The sequence below is a fragment of the Heteronotia binoei genome, unplaced genomic scaffold, assembly GCF_032191835.1.
Source record: "Heteronotia binoei isolate CCM8104 ecotype False Entrance Well unplaced genomic scaffold, APGP_CSIRO_Hbin_v1 ptg000047l___fragment_1, whole genome shotgun sequence".
Lineage (NCBI taxonomy): Eukaryota > Metazoa > Chordata > Lepidosauria > Squamata > Gekkonidae > Heteronotia > Heteronotia binoei.
The window spans coordinates 66,360-94,122 of NW_026799982.1; the positions used below are offsets into that span (position 1 = coordinate 66,360).

General features: G+C 43.3%; 1 protein-coding gene across 2 annotated transcripts in view; it reads left to right on the plus strand.

Annotated features, from left to right (window-relative positions):
- The window catches only part of LOC132590489 (fibrillin-2-like), a 314,238-nt gene that overhangs the window by 40,572 nt on the left and 245,903 nt on the right, over window positions 1-27,763 (plus strand). For both annotated transcript variants that reach the window (XR_009556697.1, XM_060263396.1), the window contains exon 3: window positions 26,917-27,042. Coding sequence is in view for 1 of the 2 variants with exons in the window: in XM_060263396.1 (XP_060119379.1) it covers window positions 26,917-27,042 (126 nt within the window). In the remaining variant the exon portion in view is untranslated. The remainder of the gene's footprint in view (window positions 1-26,916; window positions 27,043-27,763) is intronic.

Sequence of the window (27,763 nt, forward strand, 5' to 3'; positions counted from 1 at the left end):
CAGATATTGTCTTCAGGTTTTGATGCAATAATTCAGAGCAAGAGGTGTCAGTTATCATGGACTATTAAATAAAAAAATATTGCAGAAGTGCTAATGTTTTAATCTTTCACTGCGTTTGTCTGTGCCCTTATATCTCTGCTACAAGGCATTACATTTTATGACGCACATGGCCAGCCTGACAAGGTCTCATTTGTGTCAGATCTGGTCCTCATAACAAATGAGTTCAACACCCCTGCTCTAGAAAGTTCTTTGAGCACTTTCAGGGCACATTATCTGGCCTGGGGGATTTGTACTCACCCAGTGCAGCCAGATTCCTCTCGGCAACCTCTTTGTTCATTGTCAATCAGCAGTCCGGATGCCATGTCTTGCCTACTGCCATCTCTAGATCGGTCTGTTCTCTTCTTCAGGGGGGAAAAACCCTAAGGGAAAAAAGCAAGGTAAAACAGGTATTGAGCCTTTCTGCTTTCTCTCTGTCCATTTTTGTGTTACATTGTAGCAAGCCTCCCTACAACAAGAAAAGCTTCTTCAAATATGTTAGGAGCAACTGCAAAGTAAAAGAGGTCATAGTCCTGCTATTGGGTTATATATTGGGTTAGGAAAGGCACAAACAGGCATAAGAAAATGCCTGCGTGGTTAACAAACAAAGTAATGGAAGCTGTAAAGGGTAAGAAGGACTCCTTTAAGCGGTGGAAAACCAGTCCAAGTGAGATTAGTAAAAGGGAACACAGGCTGTGGCAAATCAAATGCAAGACTGTGATCAGGCAGGCAAAAAGGGACTATGAGGAGCATATTGCAAAAAACATAAAGACCAACAATAAAACTTTCTTCAAATATATTAGAAGTAGGAAACCAGCCAGGGAGGCAGTGGGGCCCTTGGATGACCATGGGGTAAAAGGATTACTGAAGGAGGATAGGGAAATGGCTGAGAAGCTAAATGAATTTTTTGCCTCCGTCTTCACTGTGGAAGATGAGAACTTTTTGCCCGCCCCAGAACCACTAATTTTGGAAGGGGTATTGAAAGACCTGAGTCAGATTGAGGTGACAAAAGAGGAGGTCCTACAACTGATAGACAAATTAAAAACTAATACGTCACCGGGTCCGGATGGCATACATCCGAGAGTTCTGAAAGAACTCAAAGTTGAACTTGTGGATCTTCTAACAAAAATCTGTAATCTTTCATTGAAATCTGCCTCCGTTCCTGAGGACTGGAAGGTAGCAAATGTCACCCCCATCTTTAAAAAAGGTTCCAGAGGAGATCCGGGAAATTACAGGCCAGTCAGTCTGACTTCAATACCGGGAAAGTTGGTAGAAAGCATTATCAAGGACAGAATTAGTAGGCACACTGATGAACACGGGTTATTGAGGAAGACTCAGCATGGGTTCTGTAAGGGAAGATCTTGCCTCACTAACCTGTTACATTTCTTTGAGGGGGTGAACAAACATGTGGACAAAGGAGACCCAATAGATGTTGTTTACCTTGACTTCCAGAAAGCTTTTGATAAAGTTCCTCATCAAAGGCTCCTTAGAAAGCTTGAGAGTCATGGAGTAAAAGGACAGGTCCTCTTGTGGATCAAAAACTGGCTGAGTAATAGGAAGCAGAGAGTGAGTATAAATGGGCAGTCTTCGCAGTGGAGGACGGTAAGCAGTGGGGTGCCGCAGGGCTCGGTACTGGGTCCCATGCTCTTTAACTTGTTCATAAATGATTTAGAGTTGGGAGTGAGCAGTGAAGTGGCCAAGTTTGTGGATGACACTAAATTGTTCAGGGTGGTGAGAACCAGAGAAGATTGTGAGGAACTCCAAAGGGATCTGTTGAGGCTGGGTGAGTGGGCGTCAACGTGGCAGATGCGGTTCAATGTGGCCAAGTGCAAAGTAATGCACATTGGGGCCAAGAATCCCAGCTACAAATACAAGTTGATGGGGTGTGAACTGGCAGAGACTGACCAAGAGAGAGATCTTGGGGTCGTGGTAGATAACTCACTGAAAATGTCAAGACAGTGTGCGTTTGCAATAAAAAAGGCCAATGCCATGCTGGGAATTATTAGGAAGGGAATTGAAAACAAATCAGCCAGTATCATAATGCCCCTGTATAAATCGATGGTGCGGTCTCATTTGGAGTACTGTGTGCAGTTCTGGTCGCCGCACCTCAAAAAGGATATTATAGCATTGGAGAAAGTCCAGAGAAGGGCAACTAGAATGATTAAAGGGCTGGAGCACTTTCCCTATGAAGAAAGGTTGAAACGCTTGGGACTCTTTAGCTTGGAGAAACGTCGACTGCGGGGTGACATGATAGAGGTTTACAAGATAATGCATGGGATGGAGAAAGTAGAGAAAGAAGTACTTTTCTCCCTTTCTCACAATACAAGAACTCGTGGGCATTCGATGAAATTGCTGAGCAGACAGGTTAAAACGGATAAAAGGAAGTACTTCTTCACCCAAAGGGTGATTAACATGTGGAATTCACTGCCACAGGAGGTGGTGGCGGCCACAAGTATAGCCACCTTCAAGAGGGGTTTAGATAAAAATATGGAACACAGGTCCATCAGTGGCTATTAGCCACAGTGTATGTGTGTATATAAAATTTTTTGCCACTGTGTGACACAGAGTGTTGGACTTGATGGGCCGTTGGCCTGATCCAACATGGCTTCTCTTATGTTCTTATATTCTGTAACACAGCAGTCCCCAACCTTTTTGGTACCAGGGACCAGTTTTGTGGAAGACAATTTTTCCATGGACCGAGGAAGCGGGGAGGGGAATGGTTTTGGGATTATACAATTGTGCATTTTATTTCTAAAGTGTTTGGTGTGGTGGTTAAGTGTGGAGACTCTTGTCTGAGAGAGCTGGGTTTGATTCCCCACTCCCCCACTTGTAGCTGCTGGAATGGCCTTGGGTCAGCCATAGCTTCTCACAGAATTGTCCCTGAAAGGGCAGCTTCTGGGAGAGTTCTCTCAGCCCCACCCACCTCACAGGTGTCTGTTGTGGGGGAGGAAGGTAAAGGAGATTGTGAGCTGCTCTGAGACTCTGAAATTCAGAGTAGAGGGCAGGATATAAATCCAATGTTCTCTTATTGTTATTTCTACATTGTAATATATATTGAAATAATTACACAACTCACGGCCCGGTTGCTAACAGGCCACGGACTGGTACTGGTCCACGGACGGGGGGGGGGGGTTGGAGAGCTCTCCTGTAACATGCAACTATGGTTATTTTTAAAGAAGCAAGAACTCTTTCAGATTTGTTAGTTCCATGGCTGCCATAAAGATGTTACCTGACTTTGACTAAGAGTTGGTAAACAACATTATTGACAGAGCTCCTATGATAATGATGCAAAAGTTCAGTTTTCTTCTATAGTTCCAGCTTCATACATCCTAGTTCCTCAAATATCTTGGTTCTTACCCTTGCCTCCTTCTCCTTCATTGTTCACCTGTTGAAAATTTGCCAAGGCTTTCCTCTTGCTTTCAGTCTGTTCAGCAATCCCAGGAGAATGAGATAGATTCTGAACTTCCTCTCATTTATCTGTATAAGCATCTTAGAAATTTTCTGGAAACTTCACCTAAGTTCCACCATGTCCTCTGGGCTCCATTTTCTACTATTAAGTTAACTATAACGGCCCAAATTCTCAGTCCTCTTGATCAACGAATACTTTGTCAGTTCAAGGAATACTCTGTTCCTTCAGAATAGCATGGCAACATGATACAGTTGCCTGGCATATAAGCACATGTGTTTATATATGTGAATTATCTAGTAACTAGTGTAGGATTTATGCATTTACTTTTTTGTTCATTTTTAATAAACCCACAATAAACCCACAAAAGAAAAATCAAACAGGGAGCTTTCATTCCCAGTCTCTCTCCAGATAACGTCCTATGTCATGGGCAACAAGGATGATCTGGCATCTGAGCCTGTAGCCAGCCGGCCCCTCTTGGGGAAATGGATCACTATAACATGGAAATGAATCACCGTAACATCTAATGTTCCCTAAAGTTGTTCTTTGCTGTTATTCAATATTGTAAATAATAGATTTGTAACTACAGATAAAACCAATTAAATGCAACAGAAATGCAAGAAATATCTATATTTGATGACTGCAGTTTCAATAAATAAAGGAAAAACATTTTGTACAAAACTGTAAAAGTATTTACTAATGATATCATAAATAAATCAGCTATGAAATAAATTATAAAGGTAATGGTGGTAAATAGAGATGCATATTTTCTCCATGAAAAAAGATTATTTTGTCTTTACTGAGTGAAAATTTGAGGACATACTGTTTTCATAATAGCAGTAGAAAAAAATGAGGTGAAGACAGCTGTACTTTCTAAATATAACTACACAGAGTACAGATATTACATTGACAAAGTAAGTGTTCTGTGTTCTTGGCTTTTGTGCTATATAATGGAATGTTGCTTTTTAAAATATTATTAGTATATGTTACTTTATTTCAGTTTGAGTATTTTTCATGTAAGACTTAACTTGGGCAAGAAATACTTGTGTGGTACTGCTCTTTCTCTGAAATGAACAGAAAAAAGCCCTCACATGCATCTTACATAAATGATGGTTTTACTAGGAAACATAAGAGAAAATGCCTTTTCTACATTCAATTTTCTATTAAAATCTTAGCACTTTCTTTTCATTTTTAAAACAGACAGAGTATATTATCTGTCTGTTGTATTACAGGGCTGCATCCCCCCCTTCCCCCCGTATTTTCATTTCCAATGTTATTAATGTGTCGATTATTTGCAGGCAACAGCTTAACATGAAATACATTGTACTGATGACAAGAGCTAAATGAACATAAACATATTACTTCATCTTAAAAGGATAATCAACTAAAATACCACAGCCCTCATTGATAACGTTAACAAGGAAGTCATCTGTAGAAACTAACTTGTTGCATGGAAGATGTTTATTATTTATTTAGTTATATATTTTATTCAATTTAGAGCCTGCCCTTCCCCATAGAACAGGCTCAGGGTGGGTTACATCATAGAAACAGGCAATCAACAGTTCAAACCAGATTAAAATGATATAAAATCCAGAATTACAGAACATTGAAAGCTAAAAATGACAGATTCAGCCTCACAAGCATGGCCTATTGTCCAGGTCCAGCAGGTCCTACAGCACCAGTATGGAATGAAAGGGGGGAGGACAATAACAGGTGATGTCCGCTGCCTCAACTGAAAACCTGGCGAAAGAGCTCTGTTTTACAGGCCCTGTTGAATTGGAGTAGCTCCCACAGGGACCAGATCTCCAATGGGAGCTCATTCCACCAGGCAGGGTCAGGGCTGAAAAGGCCCTGGCCCTTGTCGAGGAAAGTCAGATGTCTCTGGGGCACATACCACCAAAAGATGTTGCATCGCTGATTGTAAAGGTCTATGGGGCTCATACAGGGAGAGGCATAGTGTTGATTTAACAGCTCAGTCCTATGAAGCACTGATATTTGTGGCAGTTTCAGAAACTAGTTTGTGCTGGTGTATTACTGAACCATCTGATATCTCCTAAGCATCCTTCCCTCTATTTCACATCTTTATTGTGTGATGAAGCTGATGTGGGTATGTGCTGAACACAGTTTTTCCAGTGGATCCCCAAGAACGTTGCATAAGAAAGTCAAGGGAATTATTTAAATCTTACCTGAGTCTATTTTCTGCATCTTGACCAGGGTTGTGCAAGGGCTGTGCAATGCATTATTTATTTAGAAAATGTTTGTAGCTGTTGACCCAGCACTGCCTTTAGTTCTTGTCATAAATGTCCTGTTAGCGGAAGCTAGATAAGAAGAAATAAATTGGAAGTTAGGTTATCACATGTTGCACAGGTATAACATTGTGCAGCTTTTCACAATTAAATAAGTTATGGAATGCTATATATCTCTTTAAGAATAGTTCTACAGCATACATTCCTGCAGGAAGAAGAGAATACACCACATACAACTTGCAGAAAAATTACATTAACTAAAATTATAGTTATGTGAGCAGCATGTGAGTGAACATTAAAATGTTGAAATGTTCAGTCTACAGACAGGGCAAGTCCTGAAATTGTAGCAGACATTACCTGTTCTTGGCATGAACCAGCTAGAAAAACAAGATATTACATGTTTTAATGTACAGTTATATGAATACCACACTTAGAATATTCCTCATTACACATGGGTTGAGCCCTGGAAAGTCTAGTGAACCATGAAAATATACTTGAAATGTATATTTGTAGTTTTACCTATAGAAATTATTATTCCTGTGTTAAAAACTCAATGAATGTGGCAGGCCAGCTTCTTTTTTTTACCCCTTCCAAGAATATGCTAATGGGATCAGTGTGTATAATGAGCTAATTAATTAAAAAACCCAAGTTCCACACAAGTGAATTCACCGCTCAGACTTCACCTTATTGAAGAAATATGATCATATGATTTGGGCATCAGTGCTTAGCTTCCACAAAAGAGAATTTTCTTGGTCCTCTAGCATACATTCCTTTTTAATTGTTACCTATATAGCAGTCTCTGGGAAGATGAAAGAAAGTGTTCAGCACCATAGTGGAGACAGAAGCAGCTTCTGTAACCCAGTGGAGAAGTCTACTTAATTAGGATGTCAATTTAAGTCTGAACATTTGATTCATAAAATATAATAATGTAACTCTACATTCTTGCATAAGGTACTGTTATACAAAGGACTTATAGATAAATATATTATAAAATATATCATGTAAACTCTTGTTGGTCTCTAAGGTGCTATGGGACCTATAGCTAACTATATCATGTAATTTAATCTGTAGAAATGTGCAATACCGAGAGGTAGCATTATAATTATTACAATTATGGATCAAAATTGATAACTTCTATACTAAATGAATCTACAGCACGTCAATACAGAATGTAAAAATGACAGTATAGCCACAGGAAAAATTCTTACTGACAGATACAAAACTTGGAAAGATTCCAAAAGGCTATGCGGGAGTGGGGGGGGGGCAGTCATTCCCAAGTGCTTACAAAAGAAAGGTTCTTCAAAGAACTGCCTTTGTCACTAGGAGTTTCACAATTGTTGCCAATAAGGAACAAAGTTATGGAAGCATGGAAGGCAAACAAAATATTGTTGAAGTGAAGAAAATCTGAATCTGGTCTATGCCTTGATGGAAGACCTTCTGGCAGATTTACGTATGCCACCTTAGGTTCCATAAGGGAAGAGAGAGAGATGTAAATATGATTTTAAAAAAGATGGCAAAATAGAATACATATGACACCAAAGCCTAAAACCGATGCTTGCTCCCAGTGGAGACAACCAGCCTACATGGTAGTAGTAATAATATAACAACTGCAACTTTTGAAAATTGCTAGTAACTTTACATAGTCGACTGTTGGAATGCAGTAAACTTTATCTGCACATTAGCTACTTTAAAATAAAGAGATTAATAAATTAAACTAACAGCATCAAGAAAATTTGCATATTCCTCATACGAGTCTAAACATTCTAGAAATGGGAACCATGTTGTTTCAAAGTTAGATATACTAAGAGTTGAGTCTGTATTGCGATTTGTGTCTGATAGTTTGTCCATTATACAAAATTCCTGAATTATGGAAAACCAATTTGTTGACGTTAGTTGTTTATTAGATTTCCCGCAGAGGCTATGAGACTTCTGGCAGCTGTGCATAAATAATTCAAGAGGTGTATTTTTTCCAATTTGAAAGATCATAGAGAGTCCATACGTTTAAGAGAAAGAGTTCTGGTCGCAGTGGGATGTTGATGTTGATTATTTGTCTAATAAAAAGCCGAATTGAAGACCCGAATTTGAGAATTTGGGAACATGTCCACCAACAGTGCCTTGCATATTGCAACCCTTCCAACAATTAGAAGATGTGGTATATTGCATATGCTAGGATTGATTGGGCTTCTCTGCCAGCTTTGTGGAACACTTCTGTAGTTTGGGGGAAGGCTCTTATCAGATGTGGGGGCTGTCTCCCTGTGTTCCCAGTAGGGTGGAAGGTTGGTTACTGTCAATTCCTCATGATGGCAGAGCAATAAGCTTGAGTTTTTAATAATAATAATAATAAATTTTTATTTATATCCCGCCCTCCCCACCGAGGCAGGCTCAGGGCAGCTCACAGGACATGGCGCATACCATGATTACAATAAAATACAGTTAATACAATAAAATACAGTTAAAATACAATTAAAATACAGTTAGATAAATAAATTGAAACCAGTATAAATTGAAGGTGCTACGGTTCAATACATATATATAAAGATGGCTAGATGTCATTACAGGGATTCCACCTTAAAAGCAAGTTGGAAGAGGACAGTTTTACAAGCCCTGCAGAACTGATTGAGGTCCCACAGGGCTCGCACCTCCTCTGGCAGCTGATTCCACCATTGGGGAGCCATTATCAAGAAGGCCTGCTCCCTTGTTGTTTTTAGCTTGGCCTCCCTTGGTCCAGGGATATTTAGAAGATTTTGAGAACTAGATCTCAGTGCTCTCTGGGGAACATGTGGAGAGAGGCGGTCCCTAAAGTAGGCAGGTCCTCGGCCATATAGGGCTTTAAAGGTAATAACCAGCACCTTGTAACGAACTTGGTACACAATTGGCAGCCAGTGCAGTTCCCGCAGCCTAGGCCGTACATGTTCCCACCGAGGTAGTCCCACTAACAGCCTGGCTGCCGCATTCTGCACTAGCTGCAGTTTCTGAGTTCGGTACAGGGGCAGCCCCATGTAGAGGGCATTACAGTAGTCCAACCTCGAGGTGACCGTTGCATGGATCACTGTTGCCAGGTTGCTACGTTCCAGGAAGGGGGCCAACAGCCTCACCCTCCTAAGATGAAAAAAGGTGGATTTAGCAGTGGCTGCTATCTATGCCTCCATTGTCAAGGAAGGCTCCAGTAGCACTCCCAAGCTCTTGACCCTGCGCACTGGTATCAATGACGCACCGTCAAAGGTTGGTAGGGAGATCTCCTCTCCCAGCCCGCCGCGACCTACGCAAAGGACCTCTGTCTTCGCTGGATTCAGCTTCAGCCCACTCAGCTTAAGCCAACCTGCCACGGCTTGCAATGCCCGGTCCAGGTTTATAGGGACATCGTCAGTCCAGCTGCCCATCAATAGATAGAGCTGGGCGTCATCAGCGTACTGATGGCAACCCAGCCCATGCCTCCGGGCAATCTGGGCAAGGGGGCGCATGTAGATGTTAAACAACATCGGGGAGAGAACTGCCCCCTGAGGCACCCCACAATTAAGTAGGTGTCTCTGAGACAGCTCTCCTCCAATCGCCACCCTTTGTCCCCGACTTTCAAGGAAGGAGGAAAGCCACTGTAAGGCTAGCCCCCGAATTCCTGCATCAGCGAGGCGGCGGGTCAGCAGCCGATGGTCGACCATATCGAACGCGGCCGATAGGTCTAACAACAGCAGTACTGCCGAGCCGCCTCAATCCAGATGTCGCCGGAGGTCATCCATGAGGGCAACCAACACTGTCTCCGTTCCGTGGCCCGGGCAGAAGCCAGACTAGTATGGATCTAAGGTGGAAGCGTCATCCAGGAAACCCTGTAACTGCAACGCCACAGCCCTCTATAATTTTGCCCCAAAAGGGCAAATTTGAGACCGGCCGATAGTGAGCCAATTCAGCCGGATCTGATGTAACCTTTTTCAGGAGAGGGCGGACCACTGCCTCTTTCAGGGGTGTGGGAAAAGAGCCCTCCGAAAGAGATCTATTTATGATGTCCCGTATAGGACATCTTAGCTCCTCCCGGCAAGCCTTAATTAGCCAGGAGGGGCATGGGTCCAGATCACAAGTAGTTGGGCGTGCAGTGACAAGGATTCTGTCGACTTCCTCCAAGCTGAGTGGATCAAAACAGTCCAGGATCAAACCAGAAGACACACACGGGGCCTTGAGTTCACTTACTGTATCCAATATGGCAGGGCAGTTGTGGCGGAGCAACTGGACCTTGTCTGCAAAAAAATTCGCAAAAGCCTCACAGCCTATCTCCAATTCCTTAACATTTGGCTTGCCTTGTGGCAATGTAGTAAAATTCAGGATTATCCTAAACAATTGTGCCGGGCGCAAATTTGCAGATGCAATCTTAGCCACAAAGTATGTTTTCTTTGTGGCCTTGACTGCCATCTCATAGGACCTCATAAACTCCCTATAAGATGTTCTAGTCGCTTTGTCACGAGTACGTCGTCATTGCCTCTCTAGCCGTCTGAGACCTTGTTTCAGCTAGTATAGTTCCGGGGTGTACCACGGAGCCAGCCTAATCCGAGGCCGTTGAGGTGCGATCTCATCAATGGCCCTAGAGAGCTGGCTATTCCAGGTCTCAACCAGGCCATTGAGGGTATCGCCAGAGGGCCAGGGATCCCACAGAGCCATTTAGAACCGTTCCGGGTCCATCTGGCTCCATGGGCGAGCCATAATAAGCTCATTGCCTAAACAGGTTTGGGGTGACATATCTACACGAGCCCTAAGGGCGAGGTGGTCCGGCCATGGCACCACTTCGGTGGTTATATTGTCCACCATAACCCCCGCCACAAAGATCAAGTCTAACATGTGCCCGGCCTGGTGAGTGGGGGCTGTGACAAATTGAGAGAGTCCTAGCGTCGCCATGGATGACACTAGGTCCGTCGCCTGACTAGAGATCGGGTCATCAGCATGGACGTTGAAGTCACCCAGGATTACCAGCCTTGGGTGCTCCAATGCCCAGCCTGTCGCAGCCTCGAGTAGGGATGGTAAGTCACTGGCTGGTGCATTAGGCGTACGGTACACCAGCCAGATCGCCAACCCCTCTCCATCCTCCCATGCCAGACTGGCACATTCAATACCCTTGATCACTGGAGCCAGGAGCGCCCTAAAGGAATAAGCCTCTCATATAAATAACGCCACTCCTCCCCCCCACCTGCTAGTCCACGATTGGTGAAAGACTGAATAACCTGGCGGAGCTGTTTGTGAGAGGGCCACTGTATCTCCCTCTCGAACCCAGGTTTCAGTCATGCAAGCCAGGTCCATGTCCTGTTCGAGTAAAAACTCTCGAAGGACTGAGGTCTTATTATTAAGTGTGCGGACTCTTATCTGGGAGAACCGGGTTTGATTCCCCACTCCTCCACTTGCACCTGCTGGAATGGCCTTGGGTCAGCCATAGCTCTGGCAGAGGTTGTCCTTGAAAGGGCAGCTGCTGTGAGAGCCCTCTCAGCCCCACCCACCTCACAGGGTGTCTGTTGTGAGGGAGGGAGATAAAGGAGATTGTGAGCCGCTCTGAGACTCTTCGGAGTGGAGGACGGGATATAAATCCAATATCTTCTTCTTCTTCTTAATGGACCTGGCATTGCATAGCACCAATGACAGAGGCGAGTTATTCAACCTGACCCTACTACCTGTCACCCTTGGGATGGGACACAGATTGGAGGGTGATCAAGCACTAACTTGTCTCGGTCTCCCTCCCTTATATCGTCTGTTCCCACCGCCATACCTCCCCCTCTCCAAGAGCACTGGAATCCCTAGACCACCATTCCCCGCTGGTAGTAGCCGCTATCTTAGCCACCACCAATGCACAGCTGTCACTAATACTCCCCAATGAACTCCGCCCTACTAGATCCCAATATTCAAATCAACCCAATAAAACCCAACCCTCAATTTCCCTTGTATATTAATTGGTAAAATAAATAATTTAGATCTGATGGCAATAATTAATTTTAAGTCCCACCCTATTAATCATCTTCAAATTAATTTGCCAAAAAAAATTTATACAATTCAAACCCAATATATACAATAAACTAATCAAAATTAGTTAATTAAAAATCAGTTTTAAGCTAGTAGTTCATGAGTGTAGGATGTTGTTAAAGTGCAATATAAGTTCTTCCAAATTAAAGTAAGTGCAAAGTAGGGTACCGAGAGTGGTATAATGCGAGGTAGGATGTTAAGAATAGTAAAGTGCAAGTCAAGTGCAAAGTCAAGCGCCCGCGTCGAGGTAGTGCCGTGCCAGATGTAACGCTGAGAGCAGCAGTCGCACTACCGGGTGCAGGATCCAACAGCCAAGGGTCCAAGTCCGGTACTTTCCACGCAACCTGGTGAGTCCGGGGAGGGCAGAGACCCCCCTTGTGCTCCCCCGCCACGTAGCAAAGCTCTACTGTTCTCCTTGTGGAGGTAACCGGTTCATTCAGGGCCCCCGCTCTGCCTGTGCACCCGGCTATTTTCAAGGCTGTCGTCATAGGCTCTCCTCTGCAGCAGCGGCACCCTGGCATCATCCACCGTCACCACCAAACTCCCCCCAACAGTGCGCCCCTCCTGGCGCTCGGCCACGTCAGCAGCCTGGTGCCCCGATCAGGCGTCTCCGACCCCACTCCGTCCAGCGACGTCGGCTCTGCTTGCCGCCCAACCGGCCGCCTCACAATCCCAAGCTGCCGTCCCGGCCACTTCCGTGACTTGTAGGTGTCTCCAGCTCCACTCCGTTCAGTGACGCTGGCCCCGTTCACCATCCGACCAGCCACCTCCTAATCCACACCGCCGCCTCGACCACTTCTGCGTCCGTGGCAGGCCCCACTTGCAGCTCGGCGACGAAACCAAGCTCTGTCCACACTATCAACACTCCGCAAGACCCTCCAGTGCCTCACCTCCCTCTCCAAGATGAGGGGTTAGCCCATCTGGATTTTGTGTCATTATTAGAGGTGGCTAGTAAGCAGGTAAGAACCCGGTTTTCGGGAGCTCTAGCACTCCATTCTGTCCTATAGGCTCACAGAACAGAATGGATGCAAGCAAACTGGCAACCCCTGTTCCCCATGAGCGCCAGATAACATTTTTTTTTACGATACTAAGCAGTTCAGATGCATTATAAAGTTAAAATCTGTTTAACTTCCCAACACACTATGGTGGTTCTCCTTTTTCTGTCCTTTCCAGTATGAGGGTAAAAGTTTCATCTTCCAGCACTTTCAAGTGCTGGTATTGCACAATTCTTCAGTATTTGTTAATGTTGCCTCTCAAAATTGATATAAAATGGAATCAATCATTTATGACCTCAAGATGATTTCATAAAGATCTGCCCAAATGTGTATGCAGAATGCCCAGATGTATGCAGACGCTAGTTATGTTTTGTAAGGCATTATTCAGGAACATAAAAATCATACAATATATCTACATAGGGATGGGCCCAAACTGGCTCACAAGCCAAAATTCAGCTGAACATGGACTGGTTTGGGGCTTGGAAACTGATGTTTGGGGAAGATTCTCTTTATCAAACTTTGGCCTGTTCCATTTGACTGTTCAGGGCTGTTTGGTCTCTCTTTGCTGTTTAGCTATCTTGAGATCCCTCATGCTGTTCCTTTATAAAGGCTGCTTGAGGGAGCCTGAGACAGCTGGGCCAGCAGAACAGAGGGGGTGAAATGCCCACTGGGAGGCACTTCACTCCATATTTAACCTTCTGGTTCTGCCCCCCCCCCTCCAAGAGGCAGGGAGCAAAATTGAATGATTAAATGGCTGGCAGCCATTTAACCCTTTGGTTTTGCTCCCCACTGCTTTGAAGGGAGGGGAGCCAAACTAGAGGGTTAAATGAAGCCCGTTTCCAAGCGACCCTCTCCCTTTCTTCTGGCTGCGGCTTTCCACTTCCAGGAGAAAGGGGGAAGGGAAGTCCCTTTCCTGGGCAATCTTCCCTTTTCTTCTGGCTGCAGCTTGCCATGGGCTGGGAGAAAGGAGAAACCAAACTTGCTGAACTGGTTCAGTTTGTGTGAGGCTGGTTCGGTTTGGGGTTTGTTCCGTGGGTTTCCACAGACCTTGAACCAAATACACTTTTTTCAGTCCATGCCCATCCCTATATCTGAGTCAGTATTTATTCATTGTACAGAATCCTTTCATACTGACAAATGAACATCATCTGTCCTATGGGGAGGGACGGTGGCTCAGTGGTAGAGCATCTGCTTGGTAAGCAGAAGGTCCCAGGTTCAATCCCTGGCATCTCCAAAAAAGGGTCCAGGCAAATAGGTGTGAAAAACCTCAGCTTGAGACCCTGGAGAGCAGCTGCCAGTCTGAGTAGACAATACTGACTTTGATGGACCAAGGGTCTGATTCAATATAAGGCAGCTTCATATGTCCATATGTTCATATCATACTCTGCAGAACCTGCTTCAAACTATTTTCTATAGAAATGGCAAAGAATATCTGTTTTCTTTATTGACGCCCTTTTCTTCTTTTTGTAGGCTATCTGTAACCATATCTCAAAAGTAAAGTGCAATTTCTCTGTACCATAACTTCCGACACACGGATGTGATGGTAAATTTCAGTGGTTTCTTTCATAATTGAACTCAGTCTCTCAATGTCTGCACATTTACACACTGTACTCAGTAAATAAAAGATTCTTTGTTTTAATCTGGATTTTTTTAAAAAAATAACAGAAGTGATCTCACTAGCAAGCACTCTGCCCACTCCCTTCCCTTCCTCCAGTATGTAAAGCCAGATCAAACATTTCAAAGGGGCAAAAGTCTTACCTAGGCAAGATGCCAGTTTTTAACAGGACCGGTATGACTTTGACATTAACTAACTGATTTTGTTGAAAAAGAAAATATACTAGTAGTCATGCAATTTTAGTTTCTTTTTCACCTTTTAGACTTCAAGAACCAGATGTGCCTCAGCTTGCTTGAAGAAAACCTTTTTTTCTGGCAGTAACGTGAATAAGTGTTCACATTACACTGTCAATAACTTGCTGACCAAAATTGTTTAAATAACTTGAGTGCACAAAACTTGCCATAACTTAATAGAACAAATACCCTGCTTTTTTTCCTATGGATCCAAACAGTAATTAAAGTTTATACTCTTCACTGTTTCATTTTAGTCCCAAATTTTTCAGTTTATTAAAGTATTCTTAGATTAAGGGGCAATTGCAAAGAATGATTTCTTAAACGTTCTGTGACTCATCCTTTAGAGAATAAAAGCCCTACCATGGTGGCAAATATGAGGACTTTCATTGGGCGGATGTGGGCTACACAGGATTGGTTTGCACTCTGCCCCTCTATAAACAACACTGCCACAAAGCAAACAGTGAAGCAAACAGTAAACTGTGAGATAAATGTTCATGAGACAAAGAGTGTTTTTACACTGGCAGTTTGCGACTATCTCCGCATTGTAAACTCACCTTTTACATTACATAATGTTCTCATAACTGTTTTGCATCGTTGCTTCCCAAGGCATTTACATTTGTTTCAGTGAGATGGGTTTCAATAACGCCACAAAAGCGTTTTTCTAGAGACTAGTTTTGGTCTGCTCTTTTCTCTACGGGCGTTGCAAACTTGTATTGTAAAAGTTTTCCTGCGTTTTAAAAGACTCCTCCAAAAGCCACCACAAAGTGCAGTAATTTGCATGAGAACTGACAGCACTTGAAATTTTTACATATCATTGCTTGCCTCATCAAGCAATTTAAATTTGTATTGTTTTTGCAGTGTTGACACGATTTCCAAGCAATCGTATACGTTTAACTAAGCACTGGAATTCCGGCTGCCCTCTGATCAGAGACAACCCACCCCCCCAAATTGAAACGCTTAAATGTAAAGGGAAAATAATTACAGCGGAACAGTGGTAGATGATTTGAAAACTTTAAAATTCTGGATCAAACTGAATGTAAAAACACCCAAACTGTACCAGTTACTTCTCTTCAACTGATACAAAAGGAATGTTCATTCACAGTGGGGAAGGGCCAGTTCAACAACAGCAGATAAATAGACTGACTATACAATGTATCAAGCCCCCTTTCCACCTGCAAATACTCTTCACTCTTTCTATTCAAATTAGACTATAGTGGGCTCATGATAGAATGGACTATATTCTGTCAGTAGTAGATAAGGGTACCCTTTCATCATCAAGCCGCATTCCAAAGTGACAGCTCCCCCCCCCCCGCCCACACATGCACGCCCGGCCCACACAAAAAGCGTACGTCGTATGTTTCCTTATGGGAGAGTGACGCAACGGTCCCCGAGGGGGCGGCTAGGGATAAGAGCATAAGAGAAGCCATGTTGGATCAGGCCAATGGCCCATCCAGTCCAACACTCTGTGTCACACAGTGGCAAAAAAATTTATATACACACACACTGTGGCTAATAGCCACTGATGGACCTGTGCTCCATATTTTTATCTAAACCCCTCTTGAAGTTGGCTCTTGAACCCCTCTTGAAGATCCGCCCCCCCCAAGGAATGCCGGCTGTTTTCTAAGGGGGGGGAGGAGGGGGAGCCACTGGTATAGCAGGCTTCATATTATTAGGGTTTGTAGAATCTTTCAGGATCAAGTTCCGTGTTCTACTGGAGAAAGTTTTCCTTCCAGACGTTTCGTTCTCAGCTGCGGAGAACATCCTCAGTGGCGTTGCAGCCGGAGCAGGCGCTCAGACCTTCTTGGCTGCTGTGCATTGAGTGGGGCCAGAGCTGCTATTTGTAGGCTGGAGGGGGTGTGATGAAAGGGCAATTGGTTTGTGGATGTGCCCATTGTTTGGTGGGGCTTCCTGGAAGAGTAGTGATAAGGAAACTGGCTGTTGAATGTGACCATTGTTCTGTGTTAATTGCTGGGAAGGTTGGAAGGGGTTTGAAGATAAGGAAGGTGGTTGTTGACTGTGCTGATTGTTCTGTGGAATTTGCTGGTTGTTCTGAGACTTTCTGCAATTTATAATCTGTAGGGTGTTTTGCAGAGCTGGGTACCAAGATTGGTGGATGAAAATGCCTTCTTCCACAGGGCTCAGTACTGGGTCCCATGCTCTTTAACTTGTTCATGAATGATTTGGAGTTGGGAGTGAGCAGTGAAGTGGCCAAGTTTGCAGATGACACTAAATTGTACAGGGTGGTGAGAACCAAAGAGGATTGTGAGGAACTACAAAGGGATCTGTTGAGGCTGGGTGAGTGGGCGTCAGTGTGGCAGATGAGGTTCAATGTGGCCAAGTGCAAAGTAATGCACATTGGGGCCAAAAATCCCAGCTACAAATACAAGTTGATGGGGTGTGAACTGGCAGAGACTGACCAAGAGAGAGATCTTGGGGTCGTGGTAGATAACTCACTGAAAATGTCAAGACAGTGTGCAATTGCAATAAAAAAGGCCAACGCCATGCCGGGAATTATTAGGAAGGGAATTGAAATCAAATCAGCCAGTAACATAATGCCCTGTATAAATCGATGGTGTGTTCTCATTTGGAATATTGTGTGCAATTCTGGTCACCACACCGCAAAAAGGATTTTATAGCATTGGAAAAAGTCCAGAAAAGGGCAACTGGAATGATTAAAGGGTTGGAACACTTTTCCTATGAAGAAAGGTTAAAACGCTTGGGGCTCTTTAGCTTGGATAAATGTCGACTGCGGGGTGACATGATAGAGGTTTACAAGATTATGCATGGGATGGAGAAAGCAGAGAAAGAAGTGATTTTCTCCATTTCTCACAATACAAGAACTTGTGGGCATTCAATGAAATTGCTGAGTAGTCAGGTTAAAACGGATAGAAGGAAGTACTTCTTCACCCAAAGGGTGATTAACTTGTGGAATTCACTGCCACAGGAGGTGGTGGTGGTTACAAGCATAGCCAGCTTTAAGAGGGGGTTAGATAAAAATATGGAGCAGAGGTCCATCAGTGGCTATTAGCCACAGTGTATATATATATATTGGCCACTGTGTGACACAAAGTGTTGGACTGGATGGGCCATTGGCCTGATCCAACATGGTTTCTCTTATTTTCTTATGATAGAGTACGCACACCTCTTTCTATCTTCTCTGGTTCTTTCATGACATGCTGAATGGCTCCTGCCACTCTCCTTCTTCCAGCTGCTACCATAAAGTTACTAATTGCTGCAAAAGAAGAGAATGTGAGAAGTTGGTAAGGAGCAAAAAGAAGGCTACAAAGGGCAGGAGCATCTGGGGGGGCTGGCTTGAGACCCATTTTCAGAGGCTTTGTGACCCACTTTTGGGTCCTGACCTACCGTTTGAGAAACACTGGATTAGACTTTGCATGTATAAGCTATAAGGAGAAATCTAAAGTCTGGTTTTGACATGTTGTTTTCCCCCATGAGAAGGTTTTTTTGTTTGGATTTATTTGGTTTGATTTGATTTGCCTTCTTAAGGAAAAAAATCTTGTTGGAATGGAAAATCCATGCAAATTTGTGAGAAAGGAAATAAATTCTTACCTTAGAGACTTTTCTGCAAAATTAGCATGGAAATCCATACTAAGTTCTTTTTTGAATCACCCATATAAGTAAGTGTTGTGCTGAAACTAGCCCTCATGTGGACCAGACAATATGTCCATAAAGTACCAGGGCAGAGATCAACTTAGTTCTCTGATTCTAATACACTATCTTAATCTCTGCAAGTAGCTTTATGAGTATGTGTTGTAGATTTTTGAAAGCCAATGTGGTGTAGTTGTTAAGAGTATCAGAATAGAATCTGGGAGACCTAGGTTTGAATCTCCATGCTGCCATGGAAGCTTGTTGGGTGACCTTGGTCAATAACATATTCAGGGTTGTTGTGAGGATGCAATACAACAGGGGAGATTGATGTAAACCACTTTGGGTCCACATTGTAGAGAAAAACAGGGTATAAATGAAGTAAATAAAATGTTTTTCCCTTATAACAGTTTCATGAATGATTTACTGACTTTTTCTGATCCTATATGGAGTCTCATGGCACGTGGAGCGATCCCCCTTTCCAGTTCTAACAGATGGGGGAGAAGAAACCTAAGAGCAAAGCTTACATTCTTTGTTAGTGGAATGGAGCAAGAGTTCAGTAGCACCTTAATGATTAACCAGGCCCAGTGCTAGGGATTCTGTCGCTACTGGCAGACCCCTGCACCGTGCCCCCCATGCCCCTGTTGTTTTTCTTGCGTGTGACATCACTAGTAATGTCATAGTGTAAGCTGACAGGCAGCACAGAAGAGTGCTGCCGCTTTCCCCTTACTGCGCCTGGCCACTTTCAAGCCAAAAGTGGCCACCACACTATTCAGAGGCTTCCTTGGAAGCCTCCAAAGAGTGTGGCAGCCACTTTCTGCTTGAAAGTGGCCAGACGCAGCAGGGGGAAAGTGGCGCCATGGCAGCACTCTTGTGTGCCACCCATCGCTCTCTCCCCCACGTTGCCCTGCACATCTCAGGGCAACATGGGGGAGAGAGCGATGGGCGGGGCACAAGAGTGCTGCCATGCCACCGCTTTCCCCCTGCTGCGTCTGGCCACTTTCAAGCAGAAAGTGGCTGCCGCGCTCTTTGGAGGCTTCCAAGGAAGCCTCTGAATAGTGCAGCCGCCGCTTTTGGCTTGAAAGCGGCCAGGTGGCGCTAAAACACCACAGCAGCTGAGAGGCGCCAGAGAAGGGGCAAGGGGAGTAAGGGTGTGCCTGGTAGTGCCCCAGGCGAGGTGACATCCTAAGCAGCCACCTACCCCGCCTACTCCCACATGCCGGCCCTGTGATTAACAAAACTTGTGGCAGGGCATGAGCTTTCATGAGTAACTGCTAATTTCTTCAGATACAGCAAGAATGTGTGTCCATCTTTCCTTATACAAAATCTGAAAGCTGGCATTTTAAAAATAGTAATTGATTTTATGGAGAGTGAAGTGATTTCAGATGCCAAATAGCAGTAGCATGCATGATTGTATAAAGTGTGATGTGCAGAGGGATAGTAGGCGTAGAGATATCATCATTGGTAATGAGATAGGAAACCTATGTCTTAATTTGGAACAGGAAGATTCAGTCCAGGAGAATGCAAAGAATAAGCCTGAACAAGTGAGCAGTGACTCACTAAAGCACATAACCCACCACAAATTTTGTTAGACCGTTTTCGCACATAGCTTACCTCACAGTCACAATCCTGTTCCCTCCGCAGCATCTGTCGGATTTCCCACCTTCTGCGCCGGAGTTTCAGGAAGTGCCGCGGCTTTTGCGTAGCAAACGTAAACTGGGTTTTAGTGGTTTACATTTGCTACGCAGAAGCCACGGCACTTCCTGTAACTTCGGCGCAGATGGTGGGAAATCCTATCGGACGCTGAGGAGGGAACAGGATTTGACTGCGAGGTAAGCTGTGTGCAAAAACAGTATTAGTCTTTTAAGGTGCTACTGGTCTCTTACTCCTTCTACTGCTATTAGAAACCACAACATTCGTCTAGATCTGCCAGACTGGCAGTTACATTACAAAGCCTCTGTGTTGTCTTGGTGAGAGATTGGGTACTATTGATGGATAGGAGGCAACTATCTTTAGAAGGATATGAACTCAATCTGGGCTGGCACGCATAGTTATGGTACCAAAGGCTAGAAGGACATTCTTATTTTAAGAACCATTGGCTACAGAAATCTCTTTATCATACATGGATTTGGTTAAAACCGAGAATTTATCAAAAAAATACCAAGATGGGTATCTCCAGCTGAAGCACTTACACTACCAAATCTTATAAATACAAATCAGATTTATAAATATGAAGAATTATTGAAGCGAGACAATCACTTGAAGTCCAAGAAGGAACTAGAGGGCGTGAACATTAATATGAGTTGGTGGCTGAGAACACAAATGGAATCTAGATATGTCAAAGATAAATTAATAGGTTTCAATATGGATCAATACATGTTCAATAAAATATTTTTGGGCCCTCAGGAGAAATTCACCTCGAAATTATATGCATACCTACTACAGGTGAAGATGCAAGATGAGACAGTAAAAGATTGCATGATCCAGTGGGATAGGAATATAGGCTGCACTATTACTATAGATGAGTGGGAGGCATTGTGGAAATCTAATATCAAATTAAATCAATAGCTTTCAAGGAAAATCTGTACAAGATGTTTTATAGATGGTATGTAACTCCCCCAAAACTATCCAAAATGTATGCTAATATGTCTAATAAATGTTGGAAATGTATAACTCATGTAGGATCTATCATATGTGGTGGACCTGTGAGGTGGTGGAAGATTACTGGAAGATGGTGCATGAACTACTACAGAAAATATTGAAAATACAGATTCAATTTAAACCAAAACTATTTTTATTGAACATATACTCTAGTGATAATACAAAAGAGACAAGACATTTAATGGCACATATTAATAGAGCAGCTAGAATACTACTGGCACAAAAGTGGAAATCCCAGGGACTTCTTACAAAACAAGAATTGATTGAGAAAATATTGGATACAGTGGAACTACTTATCATTGTTAATTGCTGGTAAATCCAAAGAAGAAGCAAGAAAACTCTGGGGACCGCTATATGCCTGGTTAGATACTTAGACTTAAGAATAACTGAATATCTATTATTACCTATTAGTAAATACATAGTAAGAATATAATCCAAAATTGATAGTTCAGGTGAGAACTTACAATAATTACATTATGTTGATTATTTTGATATGATGTTGAACATGTTACAATATTTTAGAATTATTTTATTTCAATGATATAGCGACATGCAGAATGTATTAAGAGTTCATTGATTCATGCATGTATTACTTCTTTTCTATTTTCACCTTATCCCTTCCCTTTTCTCTTATGGAAACTAATAAAAAATTGTTATTAGAAAGAAACCACAACATTCAAAACCCAGTGGGGGGACATTTTAACCTTCCAGAGCATTTAGTTGCTGACCTAAGAGTAGCAGTGCTTTTACAAAGGAATATCAAAGGAATACAAAGGAATAAAGAGACTGCTGAATTCCAACTGATAATGAAGCTCAAGACAATGCATCCTCCTGGACTGAATTGAGACCTGCGTTTCTTCTCTCATTATCAATGCCTGCTATTGCCATTTGGCATCTGAAATCATCTGTATAATCTCCACTACCTCATGTTACATTTTATGGCAAACATGACCTGGCCCCAAAAAATGACATTTATGTGATATCCACCCCTCTTAACAAATGAGTTTGACACCTCTCTTTTAGAGTTTAAAACCCAGCACATTGATTTGTGCCCAAAACCACTGCAAACATATTAATGTGTTCCTGTGCTCTAGGAGGTAGGAAGCTGCTGCTGCATTCTGCACCAGTTGCAACTTCTGAATACCTTTCAAGTGAGGAATGAAATAGGTTAAAGGATTTGAAAGCTTCTCTTGTTTTATAAGGACAATACTCTTCATAGGCTTCCCAATCCCCAGGTCCCAGCGGGGGATCCCCCGTTTTTACAGGCTCCCCCCCACCCCCAGCCAGCTGGCTGCCGGGGAAGCCCACCCCCACAGTCATCATGTAGTTTTAGAGCTCCTGCAGGTTTAGAAACCTGCAAACAGGTCCATTTTTAAAACGAGTGCCTTTAAGGCTGAGCAGGAAACAGGAAGGGCTTCATGGGAAAGGGTCAGTAACAGTTTCGTAGGAGAACGGCCCCTCCCTTTCTTTTGCTTTCGTTTTCAGAGCAAGTAAAGTTCTGCAGGAACAAGACTCAGTAAGCATTTGTGTGTGAGAGAAAGGGAGGGGGCAGGGGATTCCCTGGTTTGGAGGCCCTCCCCCTGCTTTAGAAAGCATGGGGGGGGGAAATGTCTACTGGGCACTCAATTATTCCCTATGGAGAGGGTTTCCCATAAGGTATTGGGGGCTCTGGGGGGGGGCTGTTTTTTTAGATAGAGGCACCAAATTTTTAGTATAGCATCTAGTGCCTCTCCCCAAAATACCCCCAAGTTTCAAAACAATTGGACCAGGGGATTCAATTCTATGAGCCCCAAAAGATGGTGCCCCTATCCTTCATTATTTCCTATGGAAGAAAGGCATTTAAAAAGGTGTGCTGTCCCTTTAAATGTGATGGCCAGAACTCCCTTGGAGTTCAATTATGCTTGTCACACCCTTGTTCCTGGCTCCACCCCCAAAGTCTCCTGGCTCCACCCCCAAAGTCCCCAGATATTTCTTGAATTGGACTTGGCAACCCTAACTCTTCGTTTTCCTCTTAAAAGGAAGCTGAGGGGAAATTATCTGGCTATAGACTGAGACATGAAAACTCCAGAGTTTCACATAGCTTTGAAATGGAAAACATGTTAGTTCAAGGTTTATGGAAACTTGGCCTAAGCCTGATCAAAATGAATACCAGTTTAAACTTGGGCTCACCTCCAAGTATGTTACAAAACCTGAAAGCTGTCATTTTTAAAATAGTGATAGATTGAAGAGTTTTTTCATGTTCCAGAAGTCACTATAAAATTGTAACTTTGTTAGAAGATAGATATCAGAAACGATGCAGTTGTATGATTTAGGAGTGTGCACATGAAAATTATTTTTATTGTGTACATAATTTCAGAAGGGGCAAGGTTATAATTTTCATATGGGAGAAAACGATTTCTGGTGCAACCATTTTCAACTTAATGTACCCTCAAAACACACACAATAAGTGAACAGGTAAAATAAGAACAGTGTATTGCAAAAGAACTCTATGGGCGTTTTCGCACTGACCTTCTAGTGGCGCGACCACCCTCTTCACACCGGAGGATCTGCCCGGATTTCGCACAAGAAGCGCTGGCGCACCCAAAAGAGCCGGCGACTTCCGTCGTGAAACCCGCTCAAACAGAAACCGCCAAGAAGCAGGAAAACGTTTGAGCGGGTTTTGCGACGGAAGTCGCCGGCTCTTTTGGGTGCGCTGGCACTTCTTGTGCGAAATCCGGGCAGATCCTCCGGTGTGAAGAGGGTGGTCGCGCCACTAGAAGGTCAGTGCGAAAACGCCCTATGTTTATTTAGAAGTATAACCTCATGATGGTTTCAGTATGGTTCATAAGCATAATGTTTTCGGATAGGTACAGTTCTCCTTTCTCTAAATTCCTTAAATAGACCTAGCCACAAAGGCTTATTTTCCTCACTTGCCACTTAGGCTAATAACCTCCTCAAAGAACACAGATTTCTCTCACTCTCCACAGCACTTCACTCAGCCTCTTTTCCCCACTCAGTTGTGTCCTCACTCTTATACAAATCCTCTCTACAAACCAGTCAGCTCTGCCCCCTAGACTGCCTTCCAGTTAAAACACACTGCAATCACTCATCCAACTCCTCTCTTTCTTACTCTAGAGGCCTGAATTTTATACCATGGCACCGCATATATAAAACCCTACATTAAAACACAGGCAAAAAATTTACATGGTGAAACACCACAGAAGAGATACCTATTATTAATAAAGCAAATCAAACCAGTATCTAGTCCAGGCAAGGGTCCAGTGTAGGAGTCCAAAGTCCAACCAAGGCTTTGCCTTCACAGTAATCCAAGGCTTTTCCACAGCCAGCACCACAAGGACAACACTTAGGGTTGCTAAGCCCAATTCAAGAAATACCTGGGGACTTTGGGGGTGGAACCAGGAGATTTTGGGGGTGGAGCCAACAGACATTGGGGGTGGAGCTAGAAGCAAGGTTGTGACAAGCAAAATTGAACTCCAAAGGGAGTTCTGGCCATTAAATTTAAGGGACCACACACCTTTTAAATGTCTTCCCTCCATTGGAAATAATGGATAGGGGCACCTTCTTTTGGGGCTCATAGAATTGGTCCCTCTGGTCCAATCGTTTTGAAATTTGGATTGTGTTTTGAGGAGAGGCACCAAATGTAGTGCTGAAAATTTGGTGCATCTACCTCAAAAAACAGCCCCCAGAGAATACAACTGTGGATTCTCCATTATACCCTATGGGAATTGGTCTCCACAGGGAATAATGGTGTGCCCAGCAGACATCCCCCCACTTTCTGGTGTCCCTGAAGCATTGAGAAGGCCTCCAAACTGGGGGATCCCCTGCCCTCACATGGAGATTGGCAGGGCTGGCCTAACGGCGCCCAGCGGCCCTCCCTTGGGGGCAATCAAGGAAGGTGGCAGGCAAGCGAGGAAGGCGGGAAGGCTGTGGGTGAGCAGTGAGGAAGGCATTATGCTAGGGAAGGAGCCTAGCTACAAGCACCGCAGCAGGTGTGACCAGGCTCCATCTCCTCATTGAGGAGGCCAAGGATCTCTACCTGAGATCAGGTTGGCTGTAGAGCTGCTTATCTTTTCCCCATCCCTTCCTTTTGCAGGAAGCATGAACAAACTACATGCAGAACACAGAGAATGAGCCTCCTGATCTGATTGTGGATTCTAGTTCAGTTTAGTTTTATTGCATAGGGGTCCAATGGCCATTACAAAAAATAAAAATAATATACAATAAAATATTGTAGAACTAGATTTAAAACACTGAACAAGTTACATTTTGAAGCTTATTTCATAAATAGGGAAAGTCTCTCACAAATATCTATTGAATACTAATTAGAATCTTGACTGGCCTAAACTGACATTAGCTTCGCTTGGATTTTCTTTGCTACCAGGCAGGGATAGAATTCTAGTAGGAGCTCCTTTGCATATTAGGCCACACACCCCTTATGTAGCCAGTCCTCCTAGAGCTTACTAAAAAGAACCTTGTAAGCTCTTGGAGGATTGGGTACATCAGGGGTGTGTGGCCTAATATGCAAAGGAGCTCCTGCTAGAATTCTACCCCTGCTGCTAGGCAAAAAGAGCAACCTTGTATGAAACCTGTGGCTCCACATCGGCAAGTAAAAATGTAACTTTTTCTGTTGCAGTGCTAAGGCCCAAATTGACCTAATTTTTTTTTTCTTGGGCCTTAGTAAAGTGGAAAGGCCAACAAATAATGACACAGGTCTTTGGGATCTGAGCCTCCACATGTTGCAGAGGCACTCAGTGACTGACATTTGGGTGTAACAAACCTCAAGCATAGCCATTTGCATTATTTGAAAAATGAATGGATGTGAATGCTGAGTGTAATTTTAAAAAGGAAATAATGGCCAGATATTGTGCCCTAAGATGATCCGATTTAATTGATTTGTAAAAAAGTAAAGGTAAAGGGAGTACCCTGTGCTAGCACCAAGTTGTTACCGACCCATGGGGTGACATCTTATCATGACATTTTCATGGCAGACTTTTTATGGGATGGTTTGCCATTGCCTTCCCCAGGCATCTACACTTTACCCCCAGCAAGCTGGGTTCTCATTTTACCAACCTTGGAAGGATGGAAGGCTGATTCAACCTTGAGCTGGCTATCTGAACCCAGCTTCCGTCAGGATCAAACTCAGATTGTGAGCAGACCTTGGACTGCAGTACTGCAGTTTACCACTCTACGCCACAGGGCTCCTTAATTGATTTGTACCAGGATGAAAATTTGGTTTCTAGTATAACTTTCCTATCTGTGGCAGCATCGTGTGTGTATATTTGTGCTCTACCACTAAAGTCAGCCTGAGAGGCTCCTCGAGCAACTTCTGGCAAATTATATTTGAAGAAATTTGTTATAATTGGATTGCCACCTAGGATCTTTTAGGCTTAAAGAGAAAACAAATGCTTGAAGGGTGACCCACTGGGGTTCTCTTCAGTTTGTGCCAGTAATTAAAAAGGGCTTTGTGCGCACATGCCCGAAGAGAGGGAAGGCCCAATTCATCTCTCAGTTCTGGATTTTAATGATAGTTATCAGATGAAAATTAACTGGGTTTAGAAAATATCAACAAGCCTTTCTTCTATGTTGTATATTGCCTGTTTTATCTAATAATGAGAAAATAATGTGATTTAGGAATGGCAATATCCAGTTGCCTGTTTGGGGTTGCCAGGTCTCCTCGCTGTCATGGTGGTGGGATTTGGGGGCATTCCAGTGGTAGGTGGGATGCCCCTGTTTGGGGTGGGAATTGAAGCCCCCAAAAGTGGAAGAATCCCCCGCTGGGACCTAGGACTGGCAGCCCTACTAGGCATTTCATAGTGTGGGTTGTAACTAAAAGGTGCAGATCTATAGGCTCCAACCCTGACTCTTTGCATCTCTTCTTTGCCCTCTGTTTTAGAGAGAGGAAACAAGAAAAGATGTTTTTTTCTCCTGTCACAGCGTTCTGCCCTTTCTCTGAAGAAAGTATTAGAGGAAAAAGAAATACAAGAACTAAGATGTATTAGTCCAGCACTTAGCAGACTTTACTTCTGTGATGTGAACATAATGGATCCTAATATTCATAGTATTTGAAATACATATATTAAGTAATATTTGAAATAAAAATTATGCAACTATGTTCTTCATCTCCTATCTCCAGATATTAATGAGTGCAGCCTTATTCCAGGAATTTGTGATGCTGGCGAATGCTCTAATACTGTTGGAAGTTATTTTTGCCTCTGTCCTCGTGGCTTTGTAACATCTACAGATGGTTCACACTGCATTGGTAAGTGTAACAGACAGTTCTGAAATTCTTAAAGCTAGATGCTAGCCATTTCCATAATCCTTAATCTTTGCCTACCTAGCATTTTACATCTGGTCTATAGTCTATTAATTTGCTAATCTTTTCCTGTCTCACAACACTAATGCCCTTCTGTAATTTTCCTGTGGTAATGCAGCTTGGATCAGAATTTGTAAATGTGTTTCCATCCACCTCGAAATATTTTGTGCAAGTTTCTTCATGTATATTCTAGGAGATATCTTGATTTTCAAAAAATTGTAAACAGACATGAAAAGCTAGATCATACTAGTATATACCTCTGTTAAAGTCATTAATTCTGATTTTTATTCCATATTTGTGGTTTGTCTGGTTTTGATTATTGATTAAAACAACAAAGGTAGTATTTGAAAACTGAATACAAATCTAGACTTTTTTAGAGAATTTTTTAAATTTAATTTGACTAAAATGACTTATAATACCCAGACCAATTTCTCACTAGCACTGCTCTGCTCCCAGGCTTCTGTTTTTCCCTGGCTCAAGCAATCAATTTCCCACCAGTTGTTCTGTGGGCGCATTTTGATGTGGGGCTCCTTCCAATTCCCCATGTGGTATCACAATCCTTAAAAGATAGCATCACAAAACCATGTGGGGAACTGGAAGGAGACCCACATCAAAATGTGCCCATGGTGGGAAATTGATTGTTTGTGCCAGGGGAAACAGAAGCCTG